This window comes from Microcaecilia unicolor, chromosome 1 (genome assembly GCF_901765095.1).
Source record: "Microcaecilia unicolor chromosome 1, aMicUni1.1, whole genome shotgun sequence".
Taxonomy (NCBI): domain Eukaryota; kingdom Metazoa; phylum Chordata; class Amphibia; order Gymnophiona; family Siphonopidae; genus Microcaecilia; species Microcaecilia unicolor.
Window position 1 is genome coordinate 641,016,146 of NC_044031.1, and position 18,784 is coordinate 641,034,929.

The window sequence follows — 18,784 nt, forward strand, 5'->3', positions numbered from 1 at the left end:
TCCTGGCATGTCAGGGGGACCAGTGCACTACGAATGCTGGCTCCTTGCACGACCAAATGGCTTGCATTTGGTCATTTCTGACATGGTGCCCTTGGTTTCCATTATCGCCGAAAATCAGAAACAACCAAGGCTAGGAACGACCAAATCTAGGTAAGACCAAATTTAAGGATTTGGACGTCTCTGACCGTATTATCGAAACAAAATATGGACGTCCATCTTGTTTTGAAAATACGGGTTTCCCCACCCCTGGATAGGGACGTTCTGCGAGGACGTCCAAATCGAAACGAGGACGTCCCTTTCGATTATGCCCCTCCATGTGTTTTTGCCTCTAACATAATTTTCTTTTTAAAGTCTGTCTTTGCCTTCCTTATCAGTGTTTTATATTTGACTTGCCATTCCTTATGCCATTTCCTGTTATTTTCAGTCGGATCCTTCTTCCATTTTCTGAAGGATTTTCTTTTAGCTCCAGTAGTTTCTTTCACCTCGCTTTTAACCATGCGCCTGTCGTTTGGCCTTCCTTCCTCCTTTTTTAATACATGGAATGTATCTGGTAATTTTGTTGACATAGCTTTGACTATTTAACCCAGCACAGACATCAGGCTCACAGGTCTCCTGATATTTGTTCATACCTTGAGCCAATTTTAGAATTTAGTTACTACTACCCTTCAGTCCTCAGGTACAGAGGTAGCTTTGCATAATGGATTACAGCTTACCAGTAGCAGTTCTTCAATTTAATTTGAGTTCCTTTATATCTCTTGGATGAATTCTATCAGTTCCCATTTATTTGCTATTATCTAGCTCATCCGTTTTCTTTTGCACCTCCTTCATATCTATTGTATTTATTAAAATTTAGCAAATGTCATACAGGGAGTCACAAAAGCCCAAAACAAATATTACAAATATTTCATGTACAACTAACAATATTTAAATACCAATAGATAATCACAGAGAGGCTCTTTTATGAAAAGGCGGTAAGCCCAACGCTGGCTTACCGCATGCTATTATGGGACTACTGTCGGCCCAATGTGGCCACCGGTGGTAGATCCGGGTCAGCGTGCACCACTTCTGTGGAAAAAATAAAAACTATGGGAATGGTTAGCATGGCGGTAACCCGCTGGTAATTGGGCATTGCTGTACGCTGCCCGGATACTGTGGGAGCCCTTACCGCCAGCCCAGGGTAAGTGCTCACTGCCGCATGGCCACGCAATAAGAGTTATCTTATCGTGTGGTCATTTGGGAGGGGGCTTTTTACCCGCTGTGGTAAAAAGGGCCCTGGTGCACAAGAAAAACGGCTCCCACCACTACCCAAGGGCCCCTTTTCCCGCAGCTTGTTTAAAGGATCCCATAATAACCAAAGCACAATTAAAAGAAAGAAAAACAAATCCCACACAAATAGTAAAATTCCAATTGTGAGCATAAATTATTGTTAGCGCATAGACCTGTTCCAGTCTATCAGTTTAATAACTGATTTCAATGCTCGTAGGAAAAACTAAACCTGGACCTCAGCTTCACTAAAGAAAAAGAGATTTGCCCTAATACAGTGAACTAGGATAGAGAAAAAGCAGATAAAAACATCTTTTTTTTTCTCTATCTCAAATAAAATATAAAGACCCAAGAAGCATTGTCGGCATTGCTGTGGTGGGAATCGCTTGCGTGGTTTGGTAAAAGAAGCCCTTAATTGCTGACTAGTGCGTGACAACTGCAAAACTAACACTGGTGGTTTCCCTGTATTTTGTATTGCAGGTCATGTGTTAATATTCTGATTAACACATGGTACCTGCTCCCCATTAATGCAGATGCACTTAGCACCTCATATTTGGGAAGCAGGAAGTGATCCCAAATTAACTGTGTGTTAGTCAGTTGGTGCATGATAGTGCATCGTGTTAACTAATTCTTCTATATGCACACTCCACTAATTTATTTATTTATTCATTCATTCATGACATTTATACCCCACATTAGCTCGAAATAGACTCAAGTTCAATGTGGCTTACAAACAAACAATAAAGTGAATAAAACATAATAATGTACAGAATATAACACAAATTACAATAAGTTGAAGAAGCAAATTAATACATGTGCAGTAAGTAACCAGGGATTTAGAATATCTCAAGGACATACAAATAATTAAGGATGGATAGTTGAAAGCATAATTAGGCAGGACTAGATGAGAAATGAGATTAAGAAAAGGGTGTGGGCAAAACTCAAATAGATTTATTTGTATTCAGAAAGGCCAGACTGAAGAAATGTGTTTTTAGAAGACTTCTAAAAGTTAGGTAATCACCTGTAAACCACTTTTGTCTATTGTTCACTGTGTGGACATGGGGGTGAGTGAAGTTCCCAGCTGTGGATAGCTTGAACAATCTTGGGAGGCAATGTGGTATCTGCACCAGTTAGAACCAGTTCTACCCTGAACCATTTTGAGGGACGCATCTGGAACACTGACCATCATGGAACTGGTTTTTCAGACTCTTGATCAGTGCAGTGAAGATCAACAGGGCCACCGATAGGGGGGGACGGGGGATAAAACAGGAAGTTGCAGTAGAGAGTGTGGGACACTGCAGAAGGAAAGCCTCAGTGACGGCCTCTGACTGAATCGCTGCCAGGTGCAGGAACCTGTAGGTGAGAACAGTGGGGAGGAGGAAGAAAGGGGAGAAAAGCAGCAGTGTCGGGAGGGGGGGTGGGAGATGGTGAAGGCAACAGCAATTGGTTGGGGGGGCAGCGGCATTGGGGCCCTGAAGATCTTTTGCCCCGGGTCCAGCTTTGTCTCATGGCAGCCCTGAAGATCCAGAGTCTCAGCTAGGCAAGAGAAGCTGTTTCTATCCTGTTTGTCATCAGACAGGTTCTCAGAGGAGTTGCATGAAGAACTTGGTTGACACTCTGGATTCTGTGCCACATCAGAATAACTAAGATTTTAGCTTCTCTTTAAAGGTTGCTTGACCAGGAACAGAGAAGACACTGCAGAAGTGATTACAAGTGCTGAAGACAAAAAGAGATTTGTAGTTAGGCCTCTGATCCCCATACACCAGAGAAGTTTGAAATTCCTGGCAGAGTGGAAAAACTCTTCATTGTATTCTTGGCCATCCTGTTATGGCAGTCTTTGCTCATTCTTCTAATACCAGCTACAGCCAGGAGGATTGACCCCATCTGACTTGGAGATGTGAACAGTTCTTGTACTTAGTAATCCACAACGTTGAGCCACGATCACACCTATTGTTTTGGAAAAGCTAGAGATCTTTTTTGGACAGACAAAAGTGAAGTTAGACTAATTGGCATGTGTGGGCTGCGTAGTTTCACTTGCGCTGGTAATGTTTTTATTTTGTGTGCTACAATCCACTGTTAGGAATTACCCAATTGTTATAACAAATCAGGAATTATTAGTGCACAGTAACAAATCAGTGTGCTGCTGCGGCTAAGAAAGCAAATAGAACGTTAGGTATTATTAGGAAAGGAATGGAAAACAAAAATGAGGATGTTATAATGCCTTTGTATAGCTCCATGGTTCGACCACACCTCGAATATTGTGTTCAATTCTGGTCGCTGCATCTCAAAAAAGATATAGTGGAATTAGAAAAGGTGCAGACAAGGGAGACAAAAATGATAAAGGGGATGGGACGACTTCCCTATGAGGAAAGGCTAAAGCGGCTAGGGCTCTTCAGCTTGGAGAAAAGGCAGCTGAGGGGAGATATGATAGAGGTCTATAAAATAATGAGTGGAGTTGAACAGGTAGATGTGAAGTGTCTATTCACGCTTTCCAAAAATACTAGGACTAGGGGGCATGCGATGAAGGTACAATGTAGTAAATTTAAAACGAATCGGAGAAAATATTTCTTCACTCAACGTGTAATTAAACTCTGGAATTCGTTGCCAGAGAATGTGGTAAAGGCAGTTAGCTTAGCAGAGTTTTAAAAAGGTTTGGACGGCTTCCTAAAGGAAAAGTCCATAGACCGTTATTAAATGGACTGGGAAAAATCTACTATTTCTGGGATAAGCAGTATAAAATGTTTTGTACATTTTTGGGATCTTGCCAGGTATTTGTGACCTGGATTGGCCACTGTTGGAAACAGGATGCTGGGTTGATGGACCTTTAGTCTTTCCCAGTATGGCAATACTTATGTACTTATGTAGATCTATATTTTGTGATTTATTTGTTGCAAAAAAAAAAAAGATATTTTTTGTACACTGGCTTTACAATTTGTTGATCATATCTTCAATAAAACAAATTTATTTTTGTATCTGAGCAAGATCCTTCAGTAGATCAGATGTCTATTTGAACCTGCAGGGAACTTTTATTTTTAGTAACGTAGCCCTAGACCTTCCTTGTGTGCTAATTGCTCCTTAAGGTAATTACACTACACCCTTGTGTTACTGCAGATCAGGGGAGATAAAGTAGATACACAAGTTGCATTTTCAAATCTATATAAGTGCATAAGTACATAAGTAATGCCACACTGGGAAAAGACCTAAGGTCCATCAAGCCCAGCATCCTGTCCACGACAGCGGACAATCCAGGCCAAGGGCACCTGGCAAGTTTCCCAAACATACAAACATTCTATACATGTTATTCCTGGAATTGTGGGTTTTTCCCAAGTCCATTTAGTAGTGGTTTATGGACTTGTCCTTTAGGAAACTGTCTAACCCCTTTTTAAACTCTGCTAAGCTAACCGCCTTCACCATGTACTCAGGCAATGAATTCCAGAGTTTAATTATGCGTTGGGTGAAGAAAACTTTTCTCCGATTTGTTTTAAATTTACTACACTGTAGTTTCATCACATGCCCCCTAGTCCTAGTATTTTTGGAAAGCGTGAACAGACGCTTCACATCCACCTGTTCCACTCCACTCATTATTTTATATCTCTATCATGTCTCCCTTCTGCCATATCTTCTCCAAGCTGAAAAGCCCTAGCCTCCTTAGTCTTTCTTCAAAATTCTATCAGTACAAAAATCAAGCAAATAAATAGTTGGCATCCACAACAATTTTATAAGTATATAAGCATAGACCTACTGGGACAAACCAAAGGTCCATCAAGCCTAGTATCCTGTTCCAACAGTGACCAATCAAGGTCACAAGTATCTGGCAGATTCCCAAAGAGTAAAACAGATTTTATGCTACTTATCCCAGAGTGGATTTTCCAAAGTCCATCTTTAAATCCTGATTCACTAACTGCTCTTACCACATTCTCTGGCAACGAATTCCTGAGCTTAATCTCTTGTCAAGTGAAGAAAGATTTTCTCTGATTTGTTTTAAATTTACTACGTAGTAGTTTCATTGCGTGCCCTTGTACTTTTGGAAAGAGTAAACAAGTGATTCATGTTTAACTATTCCACTCCACTCACAATTTTGTAGACCTCTATTTCTCTTCTGTAAGCTAAAGAGCATCTTTAGCCTTTCCTTATAGGGAAGTTTCCCTTCCCTTTTATCATTTGGTCGCCTTTTATGTACTTTTGAGAAATGGTACAAAGTCTATCAGTAAGATACACAAAATTGGCATTAATTAAATCAATATGAGATTTGCCCACAGTACTGTAAAGGAAAGAAATTAGTCAATCAGACAGCAGTAGGCAACTTGATTCATTGTAAGTGTTTGGATGGAAGATAGGACAGATTTGTGCTGAGATTGGACATGGCACCTACTATGAACAACTATGTTGGCATACTAAGAGAGACAGAGAGCTAAACTTGAGACTGAAAATGGAAAACAAGCTAGCAGAGAGAATTCCAGATTAGAGTGGACTTCTGATTGGACGGCAGGTCCACTGATACCAGTTGCCCGGAGCAACTTGAAAACCTCCCTTAACTGTAGCTCGTTGTGAAATTTCATTGATATCTGCCACATGACCGTAGGCTGGAGCATCCTTCACAAGGAAAGATGGCTTGATACACAGTTCAATTAAGCGACTCATTAACCCAATATTGCGAACCTCAGGTAGAGTATATCCCATCCTGTACTCTGCAGACTGTTCTGTGACGGCCCAACAGACAGGGTTCCCATCTGAATCCACAGCACTAAAACTAGGGAAGTGGTGGATACAGCGCTGTATATAACGCAAACTGCGCTCATTCCCTCCAAATCCCCAACCCTGGTTTACTTGATCGGCGTGGCACTCCTTCAAGGGAGCTATTCGAAAAATCTGACCATCTCTGCAAAACAAATAAAACAACAAGTCAGACTCTGCCCAGTGCTGAACAAGGAAAGGCAGGAATGAGGAATACCATAGTACAGAACTTTATTACTGATCAGTCAGTGGATAAGTTTACTCTAGTAAGTACTATGAATAAACACATGACATTTATCCAGACCAGGGTTACTCAAGTGCAGCCTGCTTACTGTGACTATATGATATGAAAAGGAGCCTTTAATTTAAATGTATTAACTGTGGCTATTTCTATTAGAAAAACTAACCCCCCAATATTCAGAAGGCAGTGGGCAGCACTTTGACTGCCTGCCGCCGGTGTTAAACCCAGATATTCAATGCCAGGCCATTTCTGGTGACTGACTGAATATGCGGGTTAAATTGGCCACTAAACATTTAACCAGTTAAGCCAATATTCAGCAGCTGACCAGTTAAGTTGTAGCGGTACAAGATAGGACTGCTATTTATGTGGTCCAATATAACCACTAATCATATCCGGTCTGGTGCTGAATATCCATGCCTAACTGGATAAGTCATGCAACGTAGTCAAAAGTGTGATGAGATTATGAAGCTTTATTTTCCAGCAGCAACAGAAATAATAAGACAAATCAATTGAAAAGTGAATTATAAATATTTTAGAAGAAAAAGATCTTGGCGGGTATGATGATACAACTACATAGTCAGAAAAAATGCCAAACTATGTAGTTACCACACTTGTGGTCAGAGAGGAAATTATTTTTTTTCTGTGCTATACAATATGTCAATTTTCCAAATGATTTAAGGTGGCAGTGGGTTCCAAGTGCATGCATGCTTTCAGATTTTAAAAAATGCCAATCTATGGCACAGATAACAGATGGCTTTTGAAGTTTTTCAAAGGCCAAAAGTTATGTATTTTTGATTTGTATTCAAAATGTGTATAGCACTTGAAAGAGTGCAAGAAAACAGCAGGGTAATCAATCTACAAACTCCAAGATGGACACCAAACGAAGCAGATATGTATGTGGAAAACAATATTTAATTGATATGGATATCTATATCAATTAAATATTGTTTTCCACATACGTATCTGCTTCGTTTGGTAGCACTTGAGAGAGACAATTTGGAATCATTCATATTTGCTTGCTTTTTATTTAAATATAGCCACTTCTCCCTTTTTCACAACTTCTCTATAAGGATCTTTTAACTTTCCACTTTCCCAGTATCTGTTAAAGATACTTCACTCCAATGTGCCATTGAGCAAGTGTCACCATTCACCTGTGCTCTAATTAGATTAAAAGCTCTGTCGAGCAGGGACTGTCTCTTCATGTTCAAGTGTACAGTGCTGCGTACGTCTAGTAGCACTATAGAAATGATAAGTAGTAGTAGTTTAAAAATGTTTTATCTCCTTTGAAAATGTGAGCAGATGCAGCTGGGTTCTAACTCTTGTCAAGATGAAGTGCATTGTTTTAAATTAGGCTCTCCTTTCTCACAAAAGGTCCTTTGATGCCTAACAAATGTATAAGCCTCTTCTCTGCACCATTGTCTAATCCATGCATTGAAACAACAGCATTTAACTTTTGGAGAAGGCGGCCATTTTGCTCTCTTCTTTCACCACGTGCTGCTAGCCGGCTATCAGATCAGCCTTGCGGTCACGATACCTCGCGCTACACGGCAGCCACGTTTTGGCCGTCTTTCGGAGAGGTCGGCCATTTTGTTTTCTTCACTCACCACGTGCTGCTATACCCTTGCGAGTCACGGTACCTGCACGGCAGCCACGTTTTGGCTGTCTTTCTGAGAGGTCGGCCATTTTGTTTCTTCATTCACCACATGCTGCCATACCCTCGCGGGTCACGCAACCTCGCGCTGCACGCCAGCCACGTTTTAGCCGTCTTCCGGAGAGGTCGGCCATTTTGTTTCCTTCATTTACCACGTGCTGCTATACCCTCGCGGGTCCCGCTACATCTCAAACATGCCTCGTCGGCCGCGCGACACACAGACCAATTCCAGCCTGGCTGCAGCAGCGCAACCACAACGTGCATCTTCAAGGCAGATTAAACACCCACAGCGGTTTACCAACTCCGACTGCCCCCCGCTGCCACGTGCCTCTATACCGCTGACATCAGACATGCCTGCTTCCTCTGCTCTTCCCTGCCAGCCGGATAACACTGTACCAGGTGCTGTGTTGTCTGGTAGCGATGCAGCTGACACGCTGCGTCCACATGACCTACCAGCCAATCCCTGCCTACATGGCTCCAACATCAACCCATGTGACGGCGGCGGACCGGTGCTCGAACCCGGCCCAGGTTCGCAACCTTCATCCCGACCTTCCTCAAGCCGCAGATCATCATCCTCAGGCAGGCAGGCGCTGCACGTACACAGCTCCAAACGAAACAGACACAGGTCGGTTTCCAGATCCAGTGTGGACAGGCCACTGCACAGACACCACAGCGATTGGGATGACGGCCTTCACTTCAGCCACGGTGCAAAATCCTGCAGCTCCAGAAGCAGCTCTGGCGCCTCCAGGTCCCGCCGCTGGCACCACAGATCGCCTTCCACCTGCAGGCATCGTACTTGCTGCACGTCCCATCACTGTCGCAGATCCCCTCCCTCACCCACACAAGTCCGGCTTATGGCTACAGCGGCGAATTGGGAGCGTCTCCGGTCTTCTGCCTCACCACATCGCAGACCTGCAAGCGCGCCTTCCCGGCCGGCATAGGCGCCCGGTATGGGAGGCTAAGCCTCCCCAGCCAGAAGTGCAGCAGGGGCGGTGGGCGGACCGTGCGATCCCCGTCTAGTGCGGTATCGCTTCTCCCCCGCCGCTCCTGTCACGTCGGCTTTCAACTTCGAGGCTTCCGATCTTTGCCCCCCCCCCCCCCCATCTGGTGCGGTGTCGCTTCTCCCCCTCCGCTCCTGTACGTCGTCTTTCAACTTCGAGGCTTCCTTCCGGCAGCAGCAGCATCAGCAATGATGTAAACGCTGCTTTCAGCCTGCCCCGGAAGCACTCTCTGTACAGCTTCCCGCGTAGGAGGGACGCTGTCCAGAGAAGGCTTCCGGGGCAGGCTGAAAGCAGCGCTTACATCATTGCTGCTGCTGCTGCTACCGGAAGGAAGCCTCGAAGTTGAAAGACGACGTACAGGAGCGGAGGGGGAGAGCGATACCGCACTAGTCCGGTTGGTGGGTGGGGGTGGGAAGCGATGCCAGCCAGCCAGCTGCCAGACCAAAGGGAAAGGGGGGTGGAGAGAGGAGGATGTGAGATGCCACATCTAAAGGGAAGAGGGAGGAAGGAAAGCAATGGCAGGGCATTTGAATAGGAAAAAGGAGGGGGTGGAGAAAGGAGTGAGAGTGATGGAAGCAAGAAGGGGAGGCAAGAGAAAGGTGGGATGCATGAAGGAGAGGAGAGATGCATGAAGACGCTGGAGGAGAGAGAAAGAGAAAGTGGAAAAATGCAGGGGAGAGTCAGGGACATGCAAAAGAGCAGGGGAGAGCCAGAGAGAGATGGGGGAGAGAAAAAGGGGACATGGAAAAGAGCAGGGGAGAGCCAGAGAGAAAATGCTGGATGGAAGAGGGGTACAGAGAGAGAGATTAGTGGAAAGATGGGGAGAGAAAGAAGGGACATGGGCAGGAGAGAGAGAGAGAGAAGCTACTGGGGGAGACCCTAGCTGTCAGACGGAGAAATGCTGAATGAAAGGAGGGAGAAAGAGGGAAAATGCTGGAAGGAGGGGGCAAAAAGAGGGAAGACACTGGACTTAAGGGTAGAGAGTGAAAGAGGAAAGACACTGGAAGGATGGGGATAGAGAGGACAAGCTGAATGGAAAAGGGTCGAGAGAGAGAACTGTTTAGAAGGAAGGGGAGATAGAGGGAGACAATGGATGGAAGGAGAGGGAGACAATAGACAAAAGGATTGGGAGAGGGTAATGGGTAGAAGGATCGAGAGAGAAAGAGGGATGACACTGGATGGAAGGGTAGAAGAGAAAGAGGGAAGGTGCTGGACATGGATGGACGGAGGGGATGGAAGAGAGGAGAAATCTGGACATGGATGTAGTGGAGGGCAGGGAAGACAGGAGAAATGTTGGATAAGGATGGAGGGAAGGAAAGACAAAGGAAGGAGATGTACACGGATGGAGTGGAAGGGAGAGAGGAGAAATGCTGGACATGCATGGAGGGGAGGAAAGACAGGAAGTACATGCACATGGGGAGGGGAGAAATGCTGGATATGGATGGAGGGAAAATTGCTGAATTTAAGGGCTGGATTGGAACACTTTGAGGGCAGATGCTGAAACTGGAGAAAGGATAGGGACAGGGCTACAGGTGGTAGACAGGACGCATAAGGACACAGGAGGATGGTGGACATGTTGAGAGAAAAAATATCAAATGGAAAGAAGACACTGGGACCAAAGCGAATAGAAAAACTAAATGATCAGACAACAAAGGTAGAAAAAAGTATTTTATTCAGAATTTATTAACTGGAATATGTCAGCTTTTGGAAATATGCATCTGTGATATTTTGCATGTAAGTTTCAATTTTTCTAGTATTGCTGCATGCTGAGTCTGACTTCTTGAGGTAACTTTCCAGTTTTGCCTTCATATCAGTTGTGTCATGTGTTTTTCATGTGTAATCAAGGTGCAGTATTCTACTAGTGTGTAGTATTTACAGCCCTTTTTGGTTTGTTTGTTTTTTGTTTCACTTGGTTGTGTACTGGTGTTTTAGAGCCCAGAGTAATTACAGTGCTGCCTTTCCACGCATAAGGTTGTAGCTCGTCCTGTCCTTGGAATTAGTGCTGTTATGGTTTGCTAAGGTTATGAGTGTGTTTTTGCACAAGTTTGTGTATAGTGTTTTGCAGTGGAGAGATTGTGTATTGGCTTTACTGAGGTGGCACCAAAACATCGGAAAGGGTTTTAGAGCCTAAATCATGACACACTACCTCTTGAAGGATCTACATATAGTCGTTAATAAAAGGAGCTCATTGTGAACACTATCCACCCTAAAAGGGTGTTTTGTGGCTCTACATGAGAATTGTGATATTATGATCCCTTGTTTCATATTGTCTGCATTTTCCATATGGGTGGTATATTGGTGTATTAGGGTCTGCCTAATGTTATGATACAGTAAGGTTCTGAGTGTGTTTTTGCACAAATTTGTGCATAGTGTTTTACAGTTGAGTGATTGTGGTTAGTATATGCTTTGAGCAACCACTTTATTCTTTGACATATGATATATATCTAATATATATCTAATATTTTTTTTTCTCTCTTGACTCTCTTAAATAGAACCCATGATAGTACTCTACTCCTATTGAAGCAGAGGTTTAGCAATAACTTTGTATGATTCCCTGCTAGGAGGTTTGAGGTTCATTTTGTTAAGACTATTTATCAATCCAAAGGGACACCTTCACACCATCTCTATATATTACTTTATAAGTAAACTCCTTTTGATAGGTTGATATATCTAATATCTAAATTTAATAAAAGGTATTAATTGTGACTATTTTATTTTTACTTATTTTTTTTCTGTTAATTGTGGCTATAAGCTCCGCCCCTGGCTCCACCCCCTAACCCCGCCCCCTTTAGCCTCCCCAAACAGTTGGGCCACCGACCGCCTATGCCGGCCGGTGAGCCACAAAGCTGCCACTTTTGCAGATCAACGTCAGGGCCTCCCAAGCCCTATGACAGACAGCATTCTTGACTCCCAGCGGCTCAACCATCAGGCGCCTAAACGGAGGAAGAAAGGTAAGAAGCCCAAGCACTCCAGGCGGTCAAGTACCTCCTCCTCCTCTGATTCTTCCTCCTCCTCTTCGTCGTCCTCCTCCTTTTCCTCCTCTCTATCCCCTGCCAGAGGACGGCATGCTATTCCCATTGCTTCGGCACTCTCATATGCTATTCCCCCAGAGCGCTTATGGCAGCGGGTCCCAAGGTCCCTGCGAAGAAAGGTCCTACGGAGGCAGTACTTCGACATCTTCAAGCTGGCCGAAGGAAGACGCAGACGACAAGCGAAGAACTGAGCAAAAAAGGGCGATCTACTACCAGAACACAACAAAATATTGCCATGCAACTTGGCGTGTTGGGTCACATCCTATGCGTGCATGATGAGCATCGTGCATAGGAAACAGCCTGACCAAATTGACCCCATGCTCTGCTACCTGGAAACAGTGCTCACCATCTATCGGGAGCACGAAGGCTATGCCTGGCTGGCGTACGATGAGCACTTAAGGGACAAAATGGAAGCTAACCCTACCATGGCGTGGGATATGGACGACGGAGGTCTATGGTTACGCAATGTCCTCACCAGACCCAGCACCTCTACCGTGCATTCCACCCAACTCAGGGCACCTCCCCTCCCCGGAAATAAAAAAAGGGAGGCCTGCCATGCTCTCCCGAGAGGTGTGCTGGAAGTACAACAAAGGCAGCTGCACCCTACAGGACTGCAAATACAAGCACCTGTGCGCAACGTGCGGTACTCCACACCCCCTTGCACAGTGTCCTAGAAATGTTGCTACCCAACACGCCGTCCCTTCCAAACCTTGACCTCTTCAACAAGACACCCACTCCCATCCGCTTAGATGCAATGAGGCCCTGGCTGGCGCGATATCCAGACCAGCAAGCTGCAAACCTAATCCTCCAAGGCTTCCAGGACGGGTTTCGTATACCATTTCAGGGCCCCATCCCTCTATGTGACCAAGCCCTGACAGCACGCTCCAGAACCCGCCTGTCACACATCATCTCAGCCAAACTCTCAGTGGAGCATTCAGCTGGCCGAATCGCAGGCCCCTTTCTCCATCCGCCCTTCCCGAGAATGTTTGTCTCGCCCCTTACAGCTGTCCCCAAGAAGGAGCAGGGCAAATTCCGCCTCATACACAACTAATCATATCCTCCTGGACACTCTGTGAATGACTCCATACCGGAGGGCGCTGCAACGGTCCAGTATATGTCTTTTGACTCCGCTGCGTCCCTGGTTCGTGCAGCAGGGCGCAATGCGCTTATGGCCAAAGTGGATATTGAGTCTGCCTTCTGACTACTGCCAGTACACCCTGACTGTTTCCCCCTACTTGGATTCCGACATGACAACCACTACTTTTACGATAAATGCATGCCCATGGGGTGTGCAGTCTCTTGCAACCTGTTTGAGGCTTTCAGTACCTTCTTGCATTGGGCGGTGTCTCAGCGCTCCACTACAAAAACCATCGTGCATTACCTCGATGGCTTCTTCTTCGTTGGGCCTCACCAATCTAGTACCTGCAGAGACCTCATGGATGTCTTTCACACTGTTGCCCTGGACTTCGGAGTACCCGTCGCCAGCACCAAAACCTCTGGCCCATGCACGACCATCACCTTCTTAGGTATTGACATTGACTCCACAACCCTTACCATCAGACTCCCAGAGGACAAGTTGCTCGGCCTTTCACAAAAGATCCTACACGCCCTACACTCGCCCAAGCTCACCCTATACCAGATGCAGTCCATTATTGGCTCCCTCAACTTTGCCTGCAGGGTCATCCCTATGGGTAGAATATTTGTTCACAGGCTCGCCGCCTCAACTGATGGCATAGCGCGTAAGCACCACCACCTGCGCATTTCACGCCCCCTCCGGCTGGACCTGCACATCTGGCTTCGTTTCCTGAAGGACTTCAATGGTAGAGCCATGATACAATCTCCCCCATCGTCCAGCGTCGACCTTTGCCTCTATACTGACGCTGCAGGATCCTCTGGGTGTGGAGCCTATTTCAACGGTGATTGGTTCGCAGCCCCTTGGCCACTACATTGGACCCACTCCGCCCTTACCAAGAACATCACCTTCCTTGAATTGTTCCCCATTGTTGCTGCTGTACATGTTTGGGGCCTTGCACTGGCCAATAAAAGTGTTGTTCTTTGGTCAGACAATGCCGCGGTCATTGACATCATCAACAGGCAGACGGCGTGCTGTCCTCACACTGCTGCACTCCTCCGGCATTTTGTCCTCCGGTGCTTGCAACTTAACCTGACTACCCGCACGAAGCACGTGCCCGGAGTTGACAACCGTATTGCTGATGCCCTCTCACGTTTTCAATTCTCCCTCTTTCGACAGCTGGCCCCCACGGTGACCAGGCAGCCGACTCCACTTCCCGAACATCTATGGCACCTGACCTCAACACCATGCACCTACTCATTACCAGCTCATTAGCTCGTTCTACACTATGAGCCTACCAGAGTGTGTTTCAACATGTTTCTCAATACCTGGTACGCCAAGGATGGACAGAGGGTGCGGTTCCCAACCTTCTCATTGCACGTTACGTCACGGATTCCTTCGAGCAGGGCGCCTCGAGGACAACGGTCACTTTGCGCATCACAGGCTTCTCCTTTTTTGCCAAGCTCCGCAGCTGGGGCAATCCTCGTGCCAGCTTCCTGATTCGAACTTTGTTGCGAGGGTGGGCACACCACAACCCGACGCCACTCGACACCAGGCGGCCTGTCACCCACGAACTCCTCCATTGCCTTTGGCTTGCCCTCGAGAGAGTGTGCAGGGATAGCTACGAGACTGCATTGTTCAGAGCGGCCTTCTCTCTGGCCTTCTTCGCTGCCCTACGCATCGGCGAGTTCACCGCGCACTCCAAGGCCAAACCATCGGGCGGCCTGCGGCTTGCTGATGTCTCCATTACACAGGATACCATCTGCCTGCGACTCACCAGATCCAAAACTGATCAGCAGGGAAAAGGTCACACCATTACCCTACATGGCGTCCCTAGTTTGCCCACTCGCCAACCTCAAAGCATACCTAAGGATGAGGCCTGCTGGATCGCTCCTTCTCCTACATCTGGATGCAACTCCGCTCACGCATTTCCAGTTCATGGCTGTCTTCCGACAAGCTCTCCTCGAAGCTGGCCAGTGCCCCAACAACTACGGGACCCATTCGTTCCGTATAGGCACAGGAACGACCGCCTTTCAACAGGGTCTCCCCCCATGCCATACAGCACCTGGGACGATGGCGGTCCTCTGCATACCAAACGTACATCAGGCCACAGCACTAAACTAATCATTCCCTTCCCTTGCAGGTCTACAGTCGCTGACAGCTACAGAGTGGATAATTGGCCACTCATACATCGCCCATACCTGCATGCGCTTGACGTCCTGGAGACCAGGTTTACACCTTGGCCTAGATGCAAAAGGTGTAGTGCTGACATGGATTGGTATCCCCAGTATAAGATGGCACCAGCTCCTTCCCGCTGTCCGCCGCTTGCTCCTCACGGCATCCCAGCCAGATGTCCAGCTCATTCACCTGGGTGGCAATGACATTGGACACACCTCATGCCGCCGCCTCATCGCCATGGCCAAGCAGGATCTCCTGCAACTGTCCACCTCTTTAAAAGACACCACTATCCTCTGGTCGGATATCATCCCGCACTGGCATGGATTCGCTTCCAGACTGTGGTCCAGAGGTGTCACTAAGGTCAACCGACAGCTTGGCATGTGGGTGCAGCACCTCGGCGGCGACAAAATCTGGTACCATTGAGCTTCCCCGCTCACCCCAGGGCTCTTCTACCCCGATGCTATCCATCTCTCGGAGGTGGTGGACTTCCTCCTCCTTAATGACTTCCAGGAGGCACTAGAGTAACACTTTTGAGGGGGAGCAAGGGGGGGACCCGGGGACCCTAATTCTCAGGCTCCCCGGGTTGTGGCGGAGGCACTCGAGCCTGGGAACTCTGGGATGTGTTGGATCAACAGCCGAAAGGCAGATCACCCGATTCAGGCAAAGGGCTGGCTCGCACTGCTCGCAGACCAATCAACTCGCTGGTTCAGGCATGGCAGGTGGGGCTCTGGTCTATGGGGGGCTGCCCCAGGCAGATGGAGGATGGGCCACGCTGGGGGCGAAGTAAGGCTGGCCGTAGCATGGGCTGGGATGCTTGCTCTCTGGCTGGATAAGCTATGGCGGAGAGCGTAAGCATCCGCAACGGCAAACCCAAGGCTCGGGTGCTTCCTAGGGATTGTTTAATGTCTTTTCAATAAAAGCTGTGGCCATTTATTCCCAAAACCTGTCTCATGTTTGGTCTGTCAGTGCGCTAGGGGAAAAGTGAGGGCGGGAGCGAGAGGGAGTGCAGCCTGCCTATGTTAATGAATAGGCAGCACTAAAAATAGTACATTGGTTCCTAAAGCACCAACACACCTACCACAGGTAAAACAGAACAAGTGGGACAGACAGTTACAGATCTCAGCACAGAAACTACTGGCAAACAGAATACCACACCTAGATACTGACCTAGGAAGGGGGGTTGGAAGAAGAGATGCCAGAAACCGTGGAATGGAGGGGGGGGGGCTGGAAGAAGAAATGTTGGAAACTGTGAATGGGGATAGGGAGGAAAGAGAAGAGAAGACAATGAAGGAAGATATGCTGTACTGCCGTCAGAGAGGAGGGGTGTCGAAGACAGTAGAAAAGAATGGTAGAGATATGCATGCATTGCATCTTGCTCCTGCTTGCCGCTTTTCTGTGCAGCTGTTGAGCACTGAAGATTTCAAATTCTGTTTTCTCTTTTTATTAACTTTCTGATTAGGATTCAGCTCCTAGAAAAGTGCCACCTGTAGGCCCCCACCTCAGCTGACCTAATGACAGAGCTGCCCATAAGTATTTTATGACTGTTGTGTCCTTCCATAGGTATCCATATTTATTGTGCTTCAATACACAGAACACCTATTTTTATTATAACACAGACTTTGCAGAAATGATGTTCTGAAGACTTTAGTATCTACCAAATGCAAAATAGCATTACTAATGATGGAAATACGCACGTGCTTTGAAGAACATGGGGGATTTTTATTCCTTCCTTTGCCTCTGGAGCATTATGTTCTTTAGTCATATCCAATGGGTCTATGGTCTTTTCTTTGAGAAACAGAATATTCTTGGCTATATCCATCTGGACCATCTTGCTTGCAGCGATGTCCTTCAGCACTCTGTCCACACTCGACTGGAATCCTGGCAAGACATGGCAAATACTGAATTATAAACAACAGATAGTCAATGAACTATGGTGAAGAGAGGTTATCTATCAAGAACCTCAGACATTTAATTTATTAATTTAAAACATTTAAATCCGGACCATCTATGATTCTGGGCAGTCATCACAATTAGATGGTGACATGTGTAAAATATATACTGAGAGCTTTGGAATAAATACATCTAAGAATCACTTCACTACTTACAAGATATTGCCTCTGCACCATACTACTCTGCTAAGCAAGAACACTGTATCTGCAGTAAATTACATTTCAAGGAATGTGAACATTTCTTCGCTAACCTGAGAATATATTTTCTTTCCAAAGGTTTTCATAAAATACTCCCCCAGAAAAAAAAAAAACCTTTGGAAACAAAATGCATTGTCAGGTAACCACAGAAAGGTGGTATATCAAATCCCAAATGCTAAGACCCCCATAGGTATAAGCTGAGCTTCTTAGCATTTAGCACACCCTAAACTTTAGTAAAAAGGCCCCTCAGTAACTGCATAATTTTGTTATTGTTTTGTCTGTCCTACAATAGCTATTTCTATGTACAATGTAGTAGGACATAGCTACACATAGAGAAATGGGAAGAGAATAATAGTATTTCAAAATACAGGAAGGTATAAAAGACATCACATTTATTTCTGTATATACAGTGGGGAAAGGAAGTTAACTAGATAGATCAAAGTTTTCATAAATGGTCTATGGCTGATTGGCTAATAAGCTGCAGTAAAAAGTATCTTTAGTGTGCCCTTATGCTAAACAGGATTACATAAAGTCAGTCATATCTCTTTGCAGTTTACCATAGCCAGTTAAGTGCTGAATATCACACTTATAAGAGCATAAGAGTAGCCATACTGGGACAGATCAATGGTCCATCTAGCCCAGTATCCTGTTTTCCAAACAGTGGCTAAGCCAGGTCACAAGTACTTGGCAGAAACTCAAATCATAGCAACACTTCATACTACAAATCCCTGGGCAGCAGTTGCATCCCATGTCTTTCTCAATAGCAGACTATGGACTTTTCCTCCAGGAATTTATCCAAACCTTTTTTATACTCAGATACGCTAACCGCTGTTACCACATCCTCTGGCAAAGACTTCCAGAGCTAAACTATTCATTGAGTGATAAAATATTTCCTCCTATTTGTTTTTAAAGTATTTCCATGTAGCTTCCTCGAGTGTCCCCCCAGTCTTTGTACTTTTGGAACGAGTAAAAAAAAAATCGATTTACTTCTACTCGTTCTACACCACTCAGGATTTTGCAGCCCTCAACCATATCTCCCCTCATCCTTCTCTTTCCAAGCTGAAGAGCCCTAACCTCTTTAGCCTTTCCTCATATGGGAGGAGTTCTATCTCCTTTATCATTTTGGTCGCTCTTCTTCGAACCTTTTCTAATTCCACTATCAGGCTTATGTTCGAAAGAGAAAGACAACCATATTTCGACCCAAATCTGGAGATGGGTGTCCGTTTCACGTGGGCGCCCAAATCGGTATAATCGAAACCTGATTTTTGGTGTCCTCAACTGCAGTCCGTCACGGAGACAAACAAAGATCACAGGGGCATGGCAAAGGTGGGACTGGGGCGTGGTTATCGGCTGAGGAGAGATGGGCGTCTTTAGCTGATAATCGAAACAAGAAGGGGTTTTTGAAGAGAATTTGGTCCGCTTTATTTGGACCCTTTTTTTCAGGTCCAAGTCCCAAAAAAGTGCC

The 18,784-nt window shown here is 45.9% G+C and overlaps 2 protein-coding genes across 2 annotated transcripts in view; both read right to left on the bottom strand.

Annotated features, from left to right (window-relative positions):
* The window catches only part of LOC115482225 (glycine N-phenylacetyltransferase-like), a 159,521-nt gene that overhangs the window by 83,086 nt on the left and 57,651 nt on the right, over positions 1-18,784 (bottom strand). The gene's annotated exons all lie outside the window — the stretch shown is intronic.
* The window catches only part of LOC115482194 (glycine N-acyltransferase-like protein 2), a 71,480-nt gene continuing 57,975 nt past the window's right edge, over positions 5,280-18,784 (bottom strand). The window contains exons 6-7 of the mRNA XM_030221802.1: positions 16,867-17,050; positions 5,280-6,142 (exon numbers count right to left, since the gene is read on the bottom strand). Of these exons, the coding sequence (XP_030077662.1) occupies positions 5,725-6,142; positions 16,867-17,050 (602 nt within the window). The 3' untranslated portion in view covers positions 5,280-5,724. The remainder of the gene's footprint in view (positions 6,143-16,866; positions 17,051-18,784) is intronic.